This window comes from Epinephelus fuscoguttatus, linkage group LG18, assembly GCF_011397635.1.
Source record: "Epinephelus fuscoguttatus linkage group LG18, E.fuscoguttatus.final_Chr_v1".
NCBI classification, from domain to species: Eukaryota; Metazoa; Chordata; class Actinopteri; order Perciformes; family Serranidae; genus Epinephelus; species Epinephelus fuscoguttatus.
Window position 1 is genome coordinate 22,054,736 of NC_064769.1, and position 22,425 is coordinate 22,077,160.

Sequence of the window (22,425 nt, forward strand, 5' to 3'; positions counted from 1 at the left end):
AACATAAAGCCACGCCCATAGCGTTTTTATGAATGGTAATCTGGCGCCATCTTGTGGCCAAAGGTGATAACGCACCCTTTAAAAAGCGCATTTTTGCCCCTCCTGTTTTGCCGTATTGTCAACTCCCACCAACGTCTTCCTGGACAAACACACGTGGATTTCCACTGACGCCAGGCAGAAACAACAATAACATGGCCAGCCACGGGCTCGTCTACGACGGCTGCAACTTCTTCAGACAGCGGCTGGTTTTGTCCACACTCAGCGGGAAGCGTGTTAAGATCAAGAACATACGGTGTAAAGATGACGACCCGGGGCTGCGCGGTGAGTCGCTGCCTCGCTCCGCATGTGGCGTCGCAGTTAGCTCGGCGGCTAACGTGCTAGCTGTTACGCAGTTGGGAGTGTGTGTTATCACTGGGCGTCAGAGGTGGGGAAACAGTGGGACAGGAGTGTAAATGTGAGATAATTTTAATCTTAACTCATTGTGTTAAGTTATGTCGTTGTTTTGCTTGTGAAGAGCGAGTTTACAGAGCGTTGCCTTTTTATATTAAAGTGATTTATCTTGGTGAACGTGAGTGAGGGTCATCAAAAGTTCCCACAGTAGATGCAAAACATGTTTATATATCATATGTAAAATATAAAAACAGGGCTTTAGTTTTCCTCATCTACTTGTTGATATTAAAAAAGTTTTTGGCTTAAATTTAATGAAAAAAATCTTGTTAATATTTTTATTTTTTTGCTTGTCATCTCCAGATTTTGAGGCCAGCTTCATCAGACTGCTAGACAAAGTGACCAATGGCTCCAGAATAGAGATTAACCAAACAGGTGAGTGTTATTATTAGGATATGACTGCGGTGTTTACCTTTGTGTGGTTTATGTAATCACTGTTTACTGCCAGAGGAAAGCAGAGTGCTGAGGTTTCAGCATTGTCGATCTGCAGATAGACAACTTGGATCTGAAAAATAGGATTTTAGCAGATGTTTTTTAGAGTTGTTTTTACTATTTTGGTCTCTTGTGGTTATTTTGATATCTAATTTTTGCTGTTTTTGGGTGTGGCATTGATATCAAGTTCAACTGTGATGTACATTTGCTTCCTTAAAACAAGACTGTAATGCAGAGGTGTGGACTCAAGTCTTGTGTCTTGGACTCAAGTCACAAATTTGACTTTAGACTTGACAAAATCAAAAAAGACTTGCAACTCAATTTGAATTTTAACACCAGTGACTCGTGACTTCACTTGGACTTCAGCCTTTTGACTTGAATATACTTGATACCTTCCCCCAAGTCCAAAGATGAAAAAGTATGTTGTATAAAAGGTGTGCCACAAACCAGTTCATCTCCTGAATCAGCTAACGTCAACACTATATGGAGCAAGCCAACAGGAAATTTTTCCAGAACCACTTTGTTCCATCTGATCTGACAGCATCTAATCAAGTTGCAGGAGAGAAACATGAAGAACTAACGTTTCTTTGGACTTACTTGTGTTTCTTTAAGATGTTTCACCTCTCATCCAAGAAGCTTCTTCAGTTCTAAAGGACTGGTGCGGAGTTGTTGGGGTCACATGTGAGCTCTTAGTTTCAGGTCGTTGACCCACTTAGCCATCGTGTGAGTCGTTAGGGTCAGGCGGGACCAGATGTGAATGGGTGTGAAGTCATCAATTATTATGTAGTCTTGGGATCCCTCCCTAGATGACTAGTCATCCAGGTCATCCATAACATCCATGCTGTTATTGCACATTACGACTCTTTTAGTGCTCGGAATTCAAAGTTTAGGACTTAGGACTTGCTGTCTTGACTTTGGACATGATTGCAAAGACTTACTTGTGACAGAATCAGAATCAGAACAATAACTTGGCCCCACCTCTGCTGTAAAATATCACCCGTTGGATGCACTCACTGTTGTCATTTGTCTGTCCTCACAAGGTACTGTGTTATTCTACCAGCCTGGCTTGTTGATTGGCGGCTCCATTGAGCATGACTGTAACACACAGCGCTCCATCGGCTACTACCTCGAGGCCCTGCTCATGCTGGCTCCATTCATGAAGATGTCCCTGAAGGCCACACTCAGGGGAGTCACCAACGACCCAATGGACCCGACAGTAAGGACACACATGTATCTGTTACTTTTTGTTTCTTAGTTTTGCTCCCTCTGATTTCATTTTGACTCATGTAGCTCATGAGCGCATTGGGTGGAGCTGAAGCATTCCTCTGCAAAGAAACATGCCAACTTCTTTGCACATTGAATTTGTGGGGATAGTGCACGCCTCCCAAATCCAAATGGGCACTGCCCTCTAGTGTACACATCATTTAATGCAGTCATATGTCAGCTCAGATCAACAGCGCTGGTGTAATTACAAACCATACATTTGGAGCAGAGGTGGAGAGCTTTTGAACGTAGCAGCATAGTCAGGTTTTCAGGTGCTCACGACTGAATAAATCTTGCATACCCTCTTTAAAGCAGACTCTGAAGTCAGTGCTGAAAGAGGGACCAAACAACAGAGCTGGTTAAATTTTAAAATTCAGAATTAATGTCAAAATAAATCTGATCCCAGGCTGAAACAACTGGAGTTTGAATCTCTTCCTTAATGAACATCCCTAAAAGCATCAGCCACTGCATCATTCTTATCTCTTTGCTATGTGCTGCAGTGTTTCAAAGTGTGTATTGTCAACAAACTACGCACAAGAAAGCAAAAAGAAGAGGCAGTAGAGAAGTGTTGTCATGGAAACAGTTTGTTGCTGTGATTAGAAGTTGTCCATTGACGTTTTCCTCCCTTTGAAAACACAGAGCTGTATCTTAAGGATGTAAATCTTGTGTCCCCTGCAGGTGGACATGCTGAAGTCCACGGCGCTCCCTCTGATGAAGAAGTTTGGGATCGATGGAGAAAGCTTTGAGCTCAAGGTGACGACTCAGTGGCGGCCTGTCAATTAAACATGGTGTAATGTTACGGGTGCATTTAAATATAGTGCTGCTACTTGAAAACAAATCAGTCTATCCTCCTCCACCTCACCCTTTCTCTGTGCTGCTGCTCCCTCAGGTGGTGAAGAGGGGTATGGCACCCGGTGGAGGAGGAGAGGCGTTATTCTCATGTCCCGTCCGCAGGACCATCAGACCAGTGCAGCTGACGGACCCCGGGAAGATCAAGCGGATCAGAGGAGTGGCGTATCCTTCCCAGGCTCTCAGTCAAGGCCCTTTTTTATCTGAAACAACACTGATGTGATAAAAAATTGTCATTTTAAAGTTTTTTCATTGCTCAGTCTTAATGTAGTTGGTTGTCTGAACTACTGAATATTATCTCAGTTATTCCTTTTGTTGATAATATGTCTGGAAAAAAAATGAAAAATACCACCCTAAAGCCCAACGTGACAGCTTTACACGTCTTGTTTCTTCTTATCAGTTGTCAAAAAGCAAAATATATTAAGTTAACACTGTTAGTTAACAGATAAAAGCAGCAAATTTTCACATTGGAGAGGCCCGAACAGATAATTTTTGGCATTTTTTGCCCTCCCAAAAAATGAAAACAGTGAATTGAATGCCTATATATATTTCTTTCTTTCTTTTTTTTGGGGTGGGCATTTTGCTTTTAATGGACAGGACAGGTAAGCGTGAAAGGGGGAGAGAGAGGGGCCGCTGCGGCAACAGCCTTGTACATGGGGCGCCTGCTCTACCACTAAGCCACCGACGCCCCGCCTATATATATTTCTGTTGACTCATCCCTCTCTAGTGTGTATCTCATCATGAATTCCAGTAACTAAACTTTAAAGTTTCTCAAGTTTGTGTTGCTTTTCGGCTTTTAGTTGAACTCGTTTTTCCATTGATTTGCCTTCTGTATGAGTCATCAAAGGTCCTTGACAGGCTAAACCCAGATATTCAGTTCGAGTTTCTCCTCAGATGGCCAACAGGATAGTGGAGTCAGCCAGGAGCATCCTCAACCAGTTCATTCCAGACATCTACATCCACACAGACCACATGAAAGGAGCCAACTCTGGCAAGTGAGTAACAACATTAATGTATTTACAGGGTTGAAAATTGTGCACACATGTACTCACTTTATTCTCAGACCTTTGAGGTAAAGTTCACACAGATAAACCAGTGTCATCCAACATGTATATATGCAAACACAGACTGGGAAAAACGCCCTCTGTGCAACTGTATTCAAAGTGTCAATTAGCGCAGCTTATTCAGAGAAACTCACAAAGTAATTCATGCTGGTTCATCGCAGGTCTCCAGGTTTTGGTCTGACCCTGGTGGCAGAGACACTGAACGGCTCCTTCCTCAGTGCTGAGATGTCGTCCACGCCGCAGGGGCAAGGAGACCCCGTACTACCAGAGGACCTCGGCAGGAACTGTGCCAAACTGCTTTTGGAGGAAGTACATCGAGTAAGTGCTGAACAAACCCTCACATAAGCGATTTATCTCTGATGTGTTCAGGAGCATATCCTGCATGGGGTCATGTGTGAACGGGAGCAGGGATCGATATTCAGGGAAATCTGTACCACCAGTTCCCTACCTCAAGAATCATTTTAGGGAAAATGGCAGAACAGCTGAGGTTTGAATAGAAGCGGTAACATTTCAAGGACAAACACGTAAAGGGTTATGTGTTGGTTTAGCATTTAGACCAATGCTTCGACAGAGGATTTGGTAACAACTGGCAATACAAGTTCTTTTTTTTGTAAACAAGAGTAGCTGAAAAGATAACAGTCAGAAACTGAATGTACAACGCATTCATCTGGCCTTGATCCATTTTCTTCAGATTAGAGTTGAGAGTTTTATGGTGGTTGGCATCCATAAGCATTGCATTACCGCCATCTGCTGGACTGGATTGCCATCGCATGTGTGAAAAGGTGCAACACGGAAATGTTCCTGAACTTAGTACATACGTAAAAAAACATTACCCCAGTAATTTACCGGGGATTATGTGTGAAAGAGTCTAAAAAGTAAAGACTGTATTGGGACGTCCAGCCAAACCCAACACAAATCTCACCAGAGGTGGACGGTTTTACCTTTGTTGGCGATGGGAGCAGGAAGTCACAATATATAGTCTGCGGGTCCCATGATTCGTTGGAATACAAGCTTGTCTCTTTACCAGCCCTGTTTGTGTGCCTGTCATTTGCACACGGTCACTAACCGGCTAGTTCAGCCTAAGCTTATGTCATAGGTTCCAGTGTAGCCTCCTTAACTGTTATTGTAGCAGCTGTAATATGGTGCATAAATTGTGTTCAGTCCAGTTACATTTGGAAAATCTAGCCAGAAGATTCAATTATTTTGTCCCCATTCGAGTTAGCATACGTCTTAACCAAAAGTTAGACGGCTCGGCCAGTGGAAATGAGCTGGTGTGAATGCTCCACCCATTCCATGAAAGATAATAAAAGAAGTAATAATAACCATATTGGAGTTTTAATTACTGAAACATGGTCAGAAATCCAGCATGAGCAGGCAGGAGCGGGATTAATAAAACCGTTAGCGCAGGGTTCTACTATACTATACATACTCATTTCACACGCGCTCATGTGAGTGTTGTAGCTCTAAGGATTGTTCGTTAAAGAAAAGATCCAGGTTTCAGTTGTCACAGCCTCATCTTTGACATGGAAATTTGAATCATAAAATTTAAATGACTGCTCATTTCATCCCTCTCTCAGCACTGAGTTTTCAGGCTGCTGTGAAGAGTGTATACAAGGTTTACTCAGCTGTAAGCAGGTGTAGACACTCAGTCATACCCAGGAGTCTGGCCAAAGATTTCAGCCTTGGCACAAACAGGCCTGCTCCCCATAAACATCCAGCAGCGGCACTTATAATCAGACAAGGAAAGGCTTGATATTGATTTTCATTTTTTGAAAGCCTGTTGAGGAAGTGCGCTTTGTTTTGGTCTTAGAGAGGAAGTAAACACAATCAAACCAGGGAGGATTTGTAAAAACAAGGCTTAGCTACATTACGATGTACAATGTTTGAGTTCTGGTTGCTCACTTAACTGATTTACAAAGTAACTGCCATTCAGAATACCAAGCCTGTCCTGTTTTATTTGCATAGTAGAAGCAGGGCTAATCTAATCTTTTTTTTGGATGTTTTTGGAAGTTATTTTTTGTAATGTATTATATATACTGTTTGGATTACCCACCCTGAAGGATGCAGTATTATGATACTGTGCTCAAGTTCAGCTCACTCAAATTAAGCTTTTTGCCAGAAAACCTCCATTGTCACCGGTGGTTGCCCTGCACGCGGTAGCTGGAGAATCTGTTGTCAGCCTGCATCTGGACAAATCAGAATTCTTGGGGAATACCTGACATACACAGTCAGGACACATTAGAGTCTGAGCATTCAATACAAACTCTTGCTGCCCTTGTTTACCCACATTCCCTGGTAATGACCCCAGTCTGGAATTCAACTGAGAGACTTTTTGTGGGCAGAACCACAACAATGCGGAAAGCAACGAAAAGGTATTTCCATTTAAATCAAAAGTCTCGATAAGACATTTTTGCCATTTCCATTCAGATAAACTCTCGCCCTGTGCTGCATGGCTCATTTTGAGCGTGAGGGATTTAGTGACTAAAAATGTATACTTAACATCTATTTGTTTCTTAATGATCTGAGCATGTTTAAGAGACATTTCACCCCAAAATTGTGCGTCTACTCATGGATGAGAGGCTCGTGCTCTTGACAGCGAGAGATGTAAATAGTAATGGCGTCCTCCTCAGCTGAGCTGTAACATTAGCTAGCTTGGTGACGCTAGGTGAGCTAGCAGTAGATGCACACTTCCTTCTGGGTGGTGATGCAGTTGACGGGTTTAGTTCGGTAGAGAGAAAGTGGTTCCTACGTGAAATAGCTTACAATAAGGCCCATTGATTATCTTGAGTAACCAGGTCATGATTTCTGCAAAGAAACATTGCTACTTTGAGCACCTCAAGCCAATAGCCCTCTGGTTACATTATATATTCAAGAGAGAAACTTTCAGCAACTCACACCAAAACAATCTAGATTGATACATAGCACCACAGGCAAGAGTAAGAACATTTTTTTTTTATTTGGTCTCTGCACTGGCATTAGCTGTGACCGGAGACATTATGTTTTTGGGTTGTCTATACGTCCGTCCTTCAGTCTGTCCCATTCTTGTGAACCCACAATCTTAAGAACCCTAAGAGGGAATTTCTTCAGATTTGTCACAAATGTTCACGCAGACTCAGAAGTGATGTGATTTTGGTGGTCAAAGGTAAAGGTCACTGTGACCTCATCTGTCTTTTTCTTGTGAATACAATATCTTAAGAACACCCTGAGGGAATTATTTTAAATTCAGCACAGATTTTCACTTGGACTCAACAATGAACTGATAAGAATTTGGTGGTTAAAGGTCACTGTGGCCATGTGTGCGTCTCATCCTCCTGAATGCAATATCTCAAGAAGGCCTTGAGGGAGTTTCCTCAGATTTGATACAGACATCCATTTGGACACAAGAATGAACTGACTGTGAGGTTGAAGGTCAAGGTCACTGTGACCTTTAAAAAACAATGTTTTTGGCTATAACTCCAAAATTCACACCCTAATTATGACTAAATTTACTGGGAATGTCTAATAAGATGTAATGATGAAGTGATGAGTCAACTTCACTATGACATCATAAGCTTCTGCGAAAACTTTTCTGATCAATACTCAACGTCATATCGGGACCAGAGGAGGAGGTATTAGTGAGATTTGCAATTAGTAGGACGGTACCGAAATATTCGGATATTTGTTTTTTGGGTAGGTTTTTCGTTATGAATTTTTTTTTTTTTTTTTTCTGTTTTTTTTCTGGTCTTTTTGTTGTTGGTAAATGTAGGTTATCAATAAAAATCAAAACTTTTAAATTGTATTGTTAAAAATGTGAAAATATAGTATCGCCTACCAACGGAGCTTGTGCACGGCACGCTGGAGCACATCCGTCTGAGGCTGTGGATCAATGCCAAGTTTTACAACTTTATCACTATTCCCTCTAACTTGTAGCTGTTATTTCATTATTTTTTGAATTTAATATGAATTATGGAACCGTTTTTGTCAACGTTTGTTTCCCCCATTTTGTAAAATAAGTTTCTTTTGGAGTGCGTGACACAAGTGTGTTTTGAAAACGGCTGCGGACTGTCACCTGCTCAACGCATCAGTACCTTCGGATGCCATGACAGTAATAGCCAATAATGTCAAAATATCATTTACAGACCAATTTAACAGACAATCACTGCTGCCTGACCTGCAGGTCCATTTGCGGGTCCCGCGGGTTACGGGTCGACCCACGCATCACAGCTCAGCTCAGTCTATAAATGCTGTACACAACAGTAGACATTATATTCTATTCAGGCCGGCAGAACCAGCAGCGCATCGGCTCTACAGTGCACGGCACTGCTGATTAACCATTTTATTTCAGCACAGAGTGTCTGTCAGCAACCAGTTACTTGCGGAGGCTTCCTACAACTTGTTTCAACGGTTCCGATTTAATCAGAAGACAAATTAAACAGGATGACTAGCCAATGTGAAAATCAAAAGAAAGCATAGAATAATGTACTGAAGGAGACTGTTGTGCCATCACATTTTTTTGTGGTTTGAGAGCAAAGATCCGGTCGCCGCTGTACAAAACTCTGCAATACAATCAGGTCTGAAAAAACCCCGGAGTCCGCCGCATTTTAAACCAAAGATGAAAGAAAAATGAACACCTTGTGTCTCTACTTCCAGGTCACAGATATATGTCTGTGCAGAGGTAAAAGGTCTGTGACTGTCTCAGTTGGTTAGGTGACGTGTCAGCTGAAAAACAAGCTTGATGAATGAGAATTTCTCGAGTGGAGCTTCACGGTTATGTTTGAGGCCTCAGAAAAACTTAAACAAAGTCACATTTTCTGTATCCATATCTTTCTTCCCATGTAGTGTGTCCCCAAGTGTAGCTGTAACAAAGACTAACTCGGCTGTTTCTAAAAATACACACGAGCAGCAAAATGCTTTCATGTAGAGTGGAAAAAGAGCCCACTTCATCAGAATATGTACAATTAGATCCACTGATTGTGTGACTTCAGTTTGCCTCCACATGGTCTCTGCCTCTCAGCCCTCGCTCATAGGAGCCATGTGAGTCCAGTTAGCTGGTCAGGGTAGTGCTGATTATCTCTGAAACGGGAATATTGTTAGATGCATCCTCTTAACTCCGAGCAAGAGAGTGGGTAGCTAGCTTTTCTATTCAGCAGCCTCCGAGGGCGGTGGACTAAAAATCCTCCAGTTTTAAACATTTTGGTCCTCTGTTTTTTCCTAAACAGCTGCTGGCAGAGCAGGTTGATTCACCACTTCAGAGGCTGAACAGCATTTGAATAACTGATTTTAATACCTAACTGTAGCAGGCGGACAGGATGATTGCTGGAGCTGAGAGGATACAGGATAACACCAGAGTAAAATGGACATGTGACTCTTGTGCTGGAATAGTTAATTTTTGAAAACTAAGAAAGGAAAAGATTTTAACTGGATTCACATTAAAGGCCACGGGCGCTCTGTGCGTCTGTTTGTTTAATGGTTAATCAGTACAGTCGTCTTGTAGTAAACCAAAGCGACACGATGGACATTTTGTTTTTGGGAGCAACATCAACACTGGACAGGAGCTGATGTGAGTGGGTCCAATTTTGTTGAGTTTTCAATGTTAAATGATAATCATTCATGTAATTATTTTGGAAAGAGATCAGTAACTTGGCTGTGTGTGTGCTTGTGTGGAGAATTTTGTCATGTGAAGAATATTTTCATGCCAGTGTCCACTGTTTTTGTAATTATATTAAGCTTGAGAGCTACAAGTGGAAAGAAAAAACTTAAAAGTGGTTACACAAGTCTGAAGACATTCAGGATTTGAGGCAAGGGTCTAGCAAAAAACTATTTTTTTTAACCAAGTTTGGAATATATCTCTTTTTAATCTGAATATTTCTGTGTATTATTCTCACTAAATTCAAATACAAAACATAAGGGCTTCAACTAAGGATTCTTTTTATTATTGATTAATATACCGATCATTTTCACAATTTTGAAGAATGCTCATCACAGTTTCCCAGAGCCCACAGTGACATCTACAAATGTGATTATCAATTACTATTAACAGACTAATAGTTGCAGCTCTACAAAACATGGATTTATATGGCAGTGTTTTACAGGTTTAGGTGAAGTAAATGCTTGAAAGTTGACACCCAGTTTGAACATTTGAAAGGGGGTTGCCGTTCACGCGAAGGATTCAAGGGACTTTTCCATCAGGCCTCGTGGCCCTGTCGGTGGATGTCGGCCTCTTGGGAGATCTCAACTGTCTGTTTTCTCCAGAGGGCAGGGCCTGAAAGTAGCTGTCAGAAATGTTGTTAATGACTTAATTTCATATTTTGTACTGAAATGTGGCAGCGTGTTGAAAAGGTTACAGCAAATAAAAAGTAGGAAGCCATAAACTTTTCAAGGGCACAAAAAGGTAAGGTGCTCAGGCACAATGATTTTTCAGTAGTCGACTCCATGCGCTCTCCACTTTGTGGAAAATGTTTGAGAAGTATGTGATTGGATAAAATCTGACTTTAAAGTTAATGAAGTTTGTTTCTCTTAATGAACATTGTTGAGTTCTTAGTGGAGGCAACTTGTACGTGATTAGTAGAAAGTCTTGGAGTTCAACGTGCAGTATTTAATTCTGGAGAAAAATAGTTGATTGTCGAGTTTTTTTTCCTGGTTGTTAAATACTGATGCCTGGGTTGGTGGTACGGTCCAACCATCAACCCAAGATCATCGCTAGTTGGTGAACTGGGAGTGAGACTCAGAAATCAACTGTCTTCAAAATTGCACACTGAACCTTTAAATATTAAAATATGAAAGATTCACTCATGTATTTAAAGAACAAGAAGTAAACACCAAAAGTTAAGATGGACTTGCGCTGTGCATAATACAGTAAAACTAATGTCAGATTATAAAAAGCCTTTCAATCCCTCATACTGCTACTCTCAAGGCTTGTTATGGAGTAACTTTGCTCAGTTTAAGTGTTTCTTTAAATTAATTTTTAGGGCATAGCGAGTAGGGCTGGGCTGTGTATCAATATCCTGATATAAGACGATATGTTGTCTTCGATTTTGTATATCCTAGTATTGTAAGTGGTGTTGTTTCCTGGTTTTAAAGACTTATGGTGAAGTGATGTAGTTTTCTGAATTTACCAGATTGTTCTAGTTGTTTTATTATTTGCTTAATTTTTAATATTATTTAATTGTGTAAATAGTTTGTGAAAGCACCAATATTCAACTCTACAGTATTGTTGTAATATTATTTTCGAGATGCTTGGTCAGAAATATTGTGGTATTAATTTTTTTTTGACATCGCCTAACCCATTTTGATAAATCTCTTGTCGAGGGAATGCTGTTAGTAAAATATCTGCCACATCCTCAGTAAAGACAATGTCCCCACAGATTCAGCGAGGCTTTAGTTATATGATTATGTAATTGAATCATATTCCTGCTGACAAGCTGTTAGGATGCCACACTGCTGCGTGACTGGGCCACATGCGTACTTCGTTAGCATGGATGCACAGCACAAGAAACTGATGTTGTGTAGCTTGCTGTGAGGTGACAGAATCACAGAACGGACTATTAAATGTTCTCTTAGTTAGTTTTTATAACGTTCCCGGGTGTGTCGAGTCTCGCACAGACCTCTTCATACAAGCTGGTGAACAGCACGTAGCTGTTGTCGAGTATTCACGATGGCATGTGATGGCTTGGACACAAGTGGATCCTCTATCCCCTAAATATCTCACGGGTCAGAGGGGACAGGAATGCAGTGTTGTTCTGTACTTCAGAAGATTTAAAATACACTTGTGAATTAAAAAAAAAAATGACGGTAATAAAATCTTTCGATTTGAGTAAAAAAACACAACAAAACTGGAAAAAAATGTGCTTGAAAATGTAATGTACTCATAGCTTTTGATGTATGTTTGTCTTTACTTTGGACCGGGACCAAAACTGATTCACATTTTGAGATGTGACCACCTTAAATTAGCGTCCAGAGGGGAAAAAACATCTGGCCTACATTCAGCTCTTGGATCGTCACTATGTTTTGCAAGTGTAGTTGGCTATCAGCGTTGGACCTGAGATAATCAATTCTCTGTCCAGGGGTTGATGAGTCCTTTTTAAACATCTCCACCTCCATGACGTATTTCTGTGTTGTTTTTGTTGCTGAAACACATCGCCCCTCCTCTTTCTCCGTTGTAGGGTGGCTGCGTGGATTCGTCCAATCAAAGCCTGGCACTGCTCTTGATGACCCTTGGCCAGCAGGACGTGTCGAAGGTTTTGCTCGGACCCCTCTCCCCATACACGTAAGCAACATCACTCAGTAATAGACACGCACAGAGCTCCCCTGCCCTGGCTCATTTATAAGTTACTATATAGACGCACTTTGTTATTCTTCTACTCGTCCAAACTTGTCAAGTGGGAATATTCCAAAGTTCTTGTCCCACTTTAGAGCACGAAATGCTGCACAAATACACAACAGAGGCAATAAATGCACTTATCAGGATGTGAAACAGAAGCCTCAGTGTTTGTTTTTTATTGATTTCCCTGAAAAATGCCAGGATTTTAAAGAGTTTTAAATAATTTGCCTTTAAATTAAAGTCATAATGCTCCAGAAGTTGTTTCTTGCAATAAAAGCACATTGGAGTTTGTAGTAAACATGTTAGAGAAAAATGGAGAGAAAATTCAAGGGAATTCAAGTTTGTTTAAAAAGATAAAAAGAATGCAATATAAGCCCCAGTAAAGTCAGTCGACCTTGGATCACTTTTTTCCCCAGCACAAATTATTCACATGCTTTAGAACGTCTGCGTTATCATGAGACTTGGCCAGCTGTGCTTTCACGTGGTCATTGACATGGTCAGTGTCAGTTCATGCAAAGCATACTCAGTGAATTTGTGATGAATTTCCATACAGTTTAAGACACATTTTAACAAGGATTCTTTCTTGTATACAAAAGTGTTTCAAATGTTCAAGAATAAAGGAGAAAAAAATAGAAAGGCAGTTGAACACAAAGTCTGTTTGGGACACCTTCATCATCACGAATGAGGAGTGAACTGTGAACTGTCCATTTTCAGTTATCATGGTACCGGTGCTGTGTCCCTCTCAAGTACAGTACTATGATAACTGAAGATTGGCAGTGCCATCCCAATGCACTCCCCTCCTTACTCAGGTAATGCTGATGTTTTTATCTTCTAAAGACCAATGAAATTAAGTTTAAACAGTTTTTTTTGTAAATTGCCTCTGCCTTAGAAATTTTAGACATCCTTGGTTTAAGAATACTATAACTGATACCCTTTGACCTTTACCTACATCACTTAAAGGACCAGTGTCTGGGATTTAGTGGCATCTAGTGGTGAAGTTGCAGATTGCAACTACCCGAATACCTTTCTACTAAAACTTTGATTCTCTGCCTGAACTCAAGAGGGCCTGACCTGCCAGTTTTGGGCCTGGTTGTCATTTCTCAGCTTTAGCTTGGGCTTCTGTTGTGTTGTGTTGGGTTCTTACAATTTCCTGGTGTAAGAGCGTTCTGTTTCTGTATGAATTAACAGACTGGTAAGTTTCACTTTCACTGAACTTGCTGCTCTGCTGCTCTGTCTCTGAGAGCAGTGGTTCCCAACTGGTAGGTCATGTGTCCATTCTGATTGGACCGCAAATGACTTGCAAATGTGTCAAGTTTGTAAAAAACACACTTTATTTTTAGGTAAAGTGAATTTCCAGCAAAGCACTTTTATTTTTAAGTGCAGTTATCTGCTGTAGGGTGAATGATTAACGGACAGCAACTTGCTTGACGACACAGCCAAATGCCAGTATGACACTGAATATATTAAACTGTGTGGACCTTGAACTAATGACTATGGAGAAATCTGGACCCTGTGGCTGGACCAGTTGGGAACCACGGCTGTAGAGTACACCATGCTCCTTTGAGAGTTCGATGCTCCAAACCAAAAGGAATGTTCCAACAACGTCCTAAATTTATAAAAAGTAAAGTTTGAATCAGAGTACCCCGTGTCACAAATTCCTGCTGCTGCATTGAAAAGACTTTGGTAGACTTTCGCTTGTAAAAATGTTAATATTAAGAAAAAATTACAGTGGACTTTAAAGTTTTTAAGCAGGATTTTGCCCAAACTGCTAACGTGGTTCTGGCTTGTGTGGGCTTGGACAGAAACCATGCAGGTTCATGTAGGGAGGGGTCTGATTTTGGGGCCTGATCAAAGCTGTATCTGTTGATTAACTTTGTTTTTCAAGACATGTAGGAGAACCTAACGCAGCCTTCAAGCTGTTACTTCAGGATAAGAACATGACAGGCCCTTTAGAACCAGTGTTTGGTTTGTCTGTTCTGGGCTACTGTAGAAACATGGCTGTGCATCACAGTTGGCTACACGGAACTGCTCCTTATGTAGATATGAAAGGCATAGTCAAAGCACTCAAAAACAATGCTTCTCAGATTCAGGTTACGATTATATTCCATATCATCCGATAAACCCCCTAAATCCTACACGCTGGTCCTTTTAAGCAGACTTCATGGAGTTGACCCAGGACATTGTGTTCTGTAACTCCCAGTGTTTATCATTTATTGATAGTTGGACTATATTTCATCCAACATAAGGTGAACGCCTCTCCTCGCATAAAAATGGAACTGAAATTTCATCTTCCCTCCTCTCTCTGCCTTCCACCTTTCTGTCTTTGCTCCTCCAGGATCGAGTTCCTCAGACACATTAGAGATTTCTTCCAGATCATGTTCAAGATCGAGGTTCAGAAGCCTCTAGAAGATGAGAGGAAAGGAGGAGACAAGGTCCTGATGACCTGTGTAGGAGTCGGTTACAGCAACATTAACAAAACCATTAAATAAAATAGTATTTTTTATATTAACGCCATGGTGTCGTCTCATATCTCTCTGCTCACTCACATAACATGAAGAATAGAATACAGTATTGTATTTTATTTAATGTGAAAGTCATGACATCAGTTATTTGTGTACCAACTTTAAGGATATTCATGTTACAATATGCAAAAAGATAAAATACGTAAGAAATGTGGAATTGACAAAGACATTTAACATCATCTTCATGTCTATACCTCTTAGGTCTGTGTGTGTTAATCATTCAGTCTGCACAGCTCTGTGGTTTCAACCATCACTTACTGGAATTCCACATTCAAAAACATTTCTAGATGGTTAGTTCCAGCTAAGCAAGTGTATCACTATGGTGCTGTTGGAAAGGTCAGCGACTGGTCATTAGCTGTGGTTCTTCCCATCTGCACTTCACGCCACATGTTTCTCATCATGGGAGTTGGGAGGAGTTAGTCGTCTTGGCCACATAGATGCTTGAGGGCGTCGCCGTAACTGCTTGACACTTCAGACTACACAAACATGAAGGGGAGGGGGGAGACAGGAAACTGTGTTTTAAGGACACGTCATCTAAAACAATTGGGTGATGTTGATGTTGATGTTCAAGGATAACTAAAGTATTGTCCAACCTGGACACTATCTTCCTATGTTTTTGTATCTAAGTGACTAATAGGAGCAACAGTTTTTAAAATGGCCCAGTACTGAGCGTGAGGACACAGGCTGCAAGTGAGCACTGTCAATTTATGTCCACTAAAAGTGCTTGTTTCTGCCACTGAGAGGCTCTGATTGTTATTCTAAGTGTCTGACAATTTATGGAAAGGATCCCTACAGAGATAGACTTTTTTGTTAAAGAGTAAGATCCTTCTTGTTTAACCAGAACCAGCCCCAAAATGACCATTGCCACACACACCAAACTCCATTTAAATAAACAGTAATTTAAGCGGGTATAGAGCCAACATATTTTCACATCTAACTGGATGAATTTATTTATTTATTTCAATCAATCCAGAGCTGGTGACTGTTGGAACAATGAAAAGACATTGAGAGTTTTATTTTCTTTCTGTCAGCTTTCAATGATGTGAATATTTTATTATTATTTTTTTAAAGATTATTTTTAAGGGCTTTTTGCCTTTAATGGACAGGACAGTATGTGAAATGGGGAGAGAGAGTGGGGAGTGACACGCAGCAAAGGGCCACAGGCTGGAATCGAACCTGTGGCCACTGCAGTGAGGCAGTGCCTCTGTACATGGGGCGCTGGCACTATCCACTACGCTAATGACGCCCCAATGATATGAATTTTATGATGATAAAATTACTATTAATTTAAATGGAGTCTGGTGGGTGTGATGATAGCAATTATGGGGCTGTTTCTGGTTATACAAAATGTATCTTTTCTCCATAACAGTAAGTCTATCTCTGTAGGAATCCTTTACATAAACAATAATATCGGCTGCTAATGGCTTTAAAATGAAATATCAGAATCAGCCAACATGCTTTTTCTTAATTCGCACAATGAATGTATATTACATACATTGAAAAGTAACGCACTTTGTCTCCATCTGCTGGTGGGCCATCATGAGAACACTATGCATGCATATCATGATGTTAGTTCCACCACATAAGAGATTTGATCACTAAAATTAAGAAGGGTAAAAAAAAAATCGACATATCGATATCAGTATTGGTTATCGGTCAAATGAGATGTTATATATATCGGCATGTCAGATATCGGCAAAAATCCAATATTGTGCATTGGTGTCTCCCTTAGTCAATTGGACACCCAAGTTATCCTTTAACAATGTGACAAAAATCTTACTCAACGTCTCAAAACAAGATGCCAAGACACTTAAATTTGTTGAACATTTATGTTTATGAGCATGTTAAATGTAATCTTTATGGGTATGTATACTGACCTCCAACTGGGAGTAAAGGGAGCATCCAAACAGCTTCTTATACTCTGCTCTGATGTCCAGCAGATCCATCTCTGAGCGACTGACTATTATCCTGGTCAGAGTGGACTCTGTGGTCCCCACACCCTGGACAAAGGTACATTTGGGAAAGAAGCAACCTGGGTAAATCAAATCAAATAACTTGTGTGTAATTTGTTTACACAGATGATTCTGCATAACAGCAGCTTCATATTGTTTATGTGGTCATCTGCTTTAGGGGCTGTTGACACATTTCCACCAGTGGTGCACATTTATTCAAAGCAGCTGTGGCTTAACATTCCTTTCCACACCACTGCTGACGAACACAATTGTCTGCTGTGGCTAAAAAGAGCATGGTGCATCCAAACAATATGTGGACTTTGTTTTGGGAGCCACTGGCTTTGGGATTTTAAAAAGCCCTCATGATATAGACGGACAGTTTGTATAGCTTACCCTCATGGCCTTGAAAAGCCTCTCAGCCATGTATGCAGGGACGCTCTTCACACACTTCACTAGAAACACAAGTAAGGGAATAAATGTTTTTTGTAATGTTTTATGTTTAATGCATCTCAAGTGATTAACTTTGTAATAAATCCCACAAAAAATGAAGATTCAATAAAATAAAAAATAGCCACTGTTTCTCACCAACGGCCACAAGAAGCTTCTCCAGGTCTCCAGACATCTCACTCTCAATGCTCTCCTGCAGAGTCTTCTTACTTAAATTCTTGTACTCTACCAGAGCTGCCAAAACATGACACAGATTCAGTATAACTTTTTTTGTCTTCTTGGATGTGCTACATAGATTTCTTTATATATATTAGTTTGTTTAGCCATGCTAGGGGCGGTGGGAATAGGGATGACACTATCTTGGTTGGGTAGTCCACCACCTTTTCTGAAATTTTGTGCAGCCTTTGGTGATCTTGACTTTTTATTTGGCACCATCATCAAAGTTATTATACTGTAGGTAACTAAAACTAATCTAAAACTAGGTATAAAATAATATTTTAGGTAACTGAAATAAATGTAAAACTAGATGTTAGGAAAATAGCTTAAAAACTAACTAAAATGAAAATATACAGGAAATATCTTCAGTTTTATTCTTTGTCAGTTTGGTCAAATTTGTCAACACAAGCGTGAGGAGGCAATGGTGCACATGTTTATTGAGACTGTGGTGTCTGCTTGACCTCTTCTGACCTTTTAAAATCTTGCCCCTAACAAATACTGCACATATCATATCAAAAAATAACATTTAAACTATTCAAAACTAAATCAAAACAAAACAAAAAAAATAAACAATAAACACTGAACTGAAACAAGCAAACCCACTCTGGAGACTAACTGAAACTAAACTGAATTAAAACAAAACATTAAAATGAAATAAAAACAAAATGAAAAATACAACACTATAATTACTCTTTACATCATCAGGTAAAAATCTAATTTGCGCAATGACCAAATACGTGCAGAACAAATTTCCTCAGCTGTACTGTGTGTTAAGTGCTTATTAGCAAACCCCTATTGCAGCATGTTAGCATTTTTCACTGTTAGCATGCTGGTGTTAGCATTTAGCTCAAACCACTGTTGTGCCTCAGTACAGTACACCACTATGGCTGCAGACATGTAACACGTGAACTCACTTTGTCTGAGCTGGGGGACGCTCCTGTGGCACAGGATGTCGATAAACTTCTCCTCATCAGTTCCCCACTTATTCTCCCCTGCTTCATACAGAGCCTGGGTGGAGTGAGAGTGAGTGTGAAATCACATACAGCTTCAGACTGTAATGCTTTAGACAAAGTGCATCATGTCATTTAAGAGTTTTTCAAGATTTGACATGTTAAGCAGTGAAAAAGCAGGTTAGACTCGACTCAGCAACAGTAGTGTGTGGTGCCTTCAGGGCCCATGAAGGTGTAAGGTCAAGCTACAGTAAAAGTGTCAAATAACAGCTAAAGAAGCGGGACAGCACCACACTTTCAGATTTGTCTGACACAGAAACTAAACTATTCTGTAGTGTCTTATTTAACATCACTACCATAATGCCTCTGCAATGAAAAAACATCAAAACAAGGTTAATGAACAATTCAGCCATAGAGAATTTACCTTAGCATCTGCTTTAGCTTTGGCAGTATCCACATTGGTGCTTTGGTCTCTCTTCCCCTGTGAGGATGAACACAGTTTGTGACATAAGTGTGGATTTTAGGGGGGAAGCACAGGACAGATCCCCCTCAATATTCAGAATGTGCAAGTAGCTGAGGACTTCTGACAAAATTGAAGACATTTACACAATAAATTGATGCAGAAACGACACAAATTGGTGCATAAAAATTTAGCAGAATGCAGGAAATTAAGTGTCTTATGGTCTAAAGGACCCCCAGATGAGTCCTCCCGAATGTTGAAACAAAACTTATGTCCTTATTTGTGACAGGTATGACAGGCATTTTAGCATACTTGTCACAGTTTGACAAACTTTCCAAAACAATACAAATCTCTTAAAAAAACACATCTTATTTTTCTCTAAAATTCAGGCCTCTAACTAAAGACAGAAATATTAAACATTTTTCTTGAGGTGGAATTTTGTTCCATCACATATTTTAAGATCAGATAAAAATGTTCAGACCTGTGTCCCCTACAACAAATGCAAAGCTTTATGTCTGATTCTCATCTGTCAGGAATGCCAACACATCCCTGTTTAAATTTAACGTACAGTACCTCAGCCAAGATGAGCAGCGCTTTGGCATAGTCTCCAGAAACCTCTGACTTCAGATCATTAATCATCAGTCTCCCAGTTTCTTGAATGAGACAGCAAATACAGAAGGTTTCACAATAATTACATCATCACAAACATCCCCAAGTGTTACACAATAATCTGAGTTACTACATTATTGGTGGAGTTACATACTGTGTGTTGAAGATACTAACCTTTAAGGTATGCTTCAGACAGAGCCTCGATCTGCCTGTTGGTCCTTGAGGCGAAGATTTCTGTCAGCGTACTCTCGGTGGTCCCTGCACCCTGTATGTGACGCACAAGTGAGTGATCATGGAGTGAGATGACAACGCATTTCGGCTGTTCTTATAACACTGATACATCAGCAGGTTTTGGAGCAGGGTCGTGTCATGTGGACATTAATCCGCCACAGTCTCACCTTGATGGCGTTGATGACTTCATGACAGTCGTAGACCTCGGGAGGTGTTATCAATGCTACTAACAAGTCCTCAAAGTCTCCATGGGTGTCGCCCTCCAGGTCATCTACTAGTTTCTGGTGGAGCAAGGTTGATAACACACGTTCTGGGTCTTTGTCACAGCACTTAGAAGTATGATTTAAAAGTGCAGTTACATACCCGCCCTGTGGTTTTCTCATAGGCCTTTGCGATAATCTGGCGCTGAGCATTACTTCTTTGGGTCAACACATCGATTAGCGTCTTTTCTGTCGTACCTGTAGAGGAGAGAACACAAAACAGGCTCAGCACTTACACTACACTTGGAGGGTTCATAGCTTTTCTACCAGCTGACAGATGTACACATTCGGTAAAATATTATTAAAGTGCTTTACATGTTTGACTGATACAGAATGATACCGATAATGGTGAGTTATTAACTTACCGAGGCCCTCTATGGCTGTCCTCAGTGCAGCCACGTCTGCGTCCACTTTGAAGTTAGGGTTGTCTTTCACAGTTCCTCTTACATTAGACTGATGAACACAGAGACACACTCATCATGACTCATACATGACAATGAAAAATGATCAGCAACTAACCATAAATCAAGAGCAAAGCTCCATGTACTAGCTTTTAGCATGGACAGATTATGAGACAGTAGGCCCCTGGTCACAGATATCTCTTACATAGGGGCAAAACACACAGACTGTGTTGTGGTTTTGCCACCTTTTGTTGCTACTTAGCATCTCTTTGTAGCTGTTATGCATCTTTTTGTAGTTTTGCCTCTCTGAGGTCATTTTGTGTCTTTTTTGTGGTTGTTTTGTCCCTTTTTGTAGTAATTTTGTGCCACTTTGCAGTTGTTTTGCATCTCTTTGTGGTCTTTTTGTGTCTTTTTCTCATCATTTTGAGTCTCTTCCTGATCATTCATTTATTTTCTGTAACGGGCGTATCCTGTTGGGGGTCACAGGGTGCTTGAACCTATCCCAGCTGACATAGGACAAGAGGCAGGGTACATCCTGGACATGTCACCAGACTGTCACAGGGCTGACATATAGAAACAGACAACCATACACGCTCACAGTCACACCCAATTAACCTAACCTGTATGTCTTTCGATGGTGGGAGGAAGCCGGAGTACCCGGAGAAAACCCACGCTGACACGGGGAGAACATGCAAACTCCACACTTACGTATCTACAGTAGTTTAGAGGAAATTTCAAAATATATATTGTGTGTCTCTATTTAGCCTAGAGAGAGACAAACAACCATTTACGCTCACATTCGCACCTATGACCAATTTAGAGTTACTGATTAACCTAACATGCATGTCTTTGGACTGTGGGAGGAAGCTGGAGTAACCAGCTGACCCATGCCGACATGGGGAGAACATGCAGACTCCACACAGAAGGGAGGTGATAATGCTAACCACTGCACCACCATGCTGCTGCTCTTCCTGATCAGTACATGTTTATATCAGTTACATTTTGCAGGTGAAGGTCATTGGGGCCCCTGACACCTGGGGCCCCTTGACACTGTGCACGAAAGGCTTTTGCAGAATTCCATCCATGGTTTATATGGCATATTGTTGGCTTTTTATATTCTCAGCTTCCCTACAGGATTTGTTACTATCCACTCAAGCAGTAGCAACCTATGTAATCATCATCATCTTCATCATAATACTGCATGACAAAGGTAAGAGTATGTTCAACTTACTGTCACAGTCAGCGAGGAGGGGGAGTCCAAGAGCAGGTCTAAGTCATCCTACAACATGAGTCAACAAGTAATGCTTAAAATATCATCCATATTTCCTCATATGAAAAGCCTATACTCTAATTTAAATACAGCTACTCACCCAAGCTGCCATTGTGTTGGATGCAGATAAAAGTCTTTAACTGGTGAAAAGAGAAAGCAGACAGTATCAGCACCTTCATATCACTGTGCACGATTTATTTGTTTTTCCTCAGCTCTAGATTCCTTCTGCTGATGTGCGCATTTCTCTCCCACTTCATCTTGACTTTCACTGCCAGCGCTTTTGTTATCCACTTCTGTTAATATACACAAATCCGTTAACTTATTGTAATAAATATGTTTGTGTAAATCCAAATTGACCAAGCCAATAAAGTCGAGTGGACGCGCGTACAGGAATAAAACTGCAGAAAGTGAAAACCTCAACATGTCAGTGTCGATCGCTTCAGTCCAAAACAGTTTTCCCGATGCGTAAATCATAACGGAAACCTAAACGCAGATATTACACACATGCGCATCCATAAAGACTGCGATCAAAAGTCATAAAACGGTATTTGTTACCTTAGTGAAAAGACAGGACAGATGTCAGAGGAGGAATTTCACAATGTGCCAAATGCGCCACACCTTTCAGAGAAGTTGAGAAGGCAACGCCCATTATTAGGTGGAGGAAGTTGAATCATGGAGACGTTTTTACATAAACTCCTCCTCACTTGTACACAGTAACAGTGTTGCCATGTCATTTGTCTTATACTGTACAGA

At 40.7% G+C, this 22,425-nt stretch overlaps 2 protein-coding genes across 2 annotated transcripts; one reads left to right on the forward strand and one right to left on the reverse strand.

Annotated features, from left to right (window-relative positions):
• Positions 1 to 111: 111 nt before the first annotated feature.
• rcl1 (RNA terminal phosphate cyclase-like 1) lies at positions 112 to 14,863 on the forward strand. Its single transcript, XM_049604998.1, has 9 exons — positions 112 to 321; positions 751 to 822; positions 1,920 to 2,095; positions 2,821 to 2,895; positions 3,032 to 3,156; positions 3,861 to 3,986; positions 4,217 to 4,373; positions 12,197 to 12,300; positions 14,690 to 14,863. The coding sequence occupies exons 1-9, from the start codon at positions 192 to 194 to the stop codon at positions 14,841 to 14,843; spliced, it is 1,119 nt and encodes a 372-aa protein (XP_049460955.1). The 5' UTR covers positions 112 to 191; the 3' UTR covers positions 14,844 to 14,863.
• A 50-nt stretch (positions 14,864 to 14,913) lies between these two features.
• anxa3b (annexin A3b) lies at positions 14,914 to 22,343 on the reverse strand. The gene is made up of 14 exons (XM_049605000.1): positions 22,228 to 22,343; positions 21,773 to 21,812; positions 21,634 to 21,681; positions 20,367 to 20,454; positions 20,105 to 20,199; positions 19,909 to 20,022; positions 19,685 to 19,775; positions 19,475 to 19,554; positions 18,866 to 18,922; positions 18,406 to 18,499; positions 17,414 to 17,509; positions 17,222 to 17,280; positions 16,754 to 16,876; positions 14,914 to 15,352 (listed from the first exon to the last, which is right to left on the reverse strand). Exons 2-14 carry the CDS (start codon positions 21,782 to 21,784, stop codon positions 15,293 to 15,295), a joined length of 1,017 nt encoding a protein of 338 aa, XP_049460957.1. The 5' UTR covers positions 21,785 to 21,812; positions 22,228 to 22,343; the 3' UTR covers positions 14,914 to 15,292.
• Between the last annotated feature and the right edge of the window lie 82 nt (positions 22,344 to 22,425).

Coding starts and splice junctions, on each gene's coding strand:
- rcl1 (XM_049604998.1), top strand. CDS start 192: ATGGCCAGCCACGGGCTCGTCTACGACGGCTGCAACTTCTTCAGACAG. Junction 2,896..3,031: donor GAGAAAGCTTTGAGCTCAAG/GTGACGACTCAG, acceptor CTGCTCCCTCAG/GTGGTGAAGAGGGGTATGGC. Junction 12,301..14,689: donor GGACCCCTCTCCCCATACAC/GTAAGCAACATC, acceptor TTGCTCCTCCAG/GATCGAGTTCCTCAGACACA.
- anxa3b (XM_049605000.1), bottom strand. Junction 20,023..20,104: donor ATGAGAAAACCACAGGGCGG/GTATGTAACTGC, acceptor TTGCTCCACCAG/AAACTAGTAGATGACCTGGA. Junction 15,353..16,753: donor CCCTTTACTCCCAGTTGGAG/GTCAGTATACAT, acceptor ATGTTTGTGTAG/TCTGAAGTGTCAAGCAGTTA.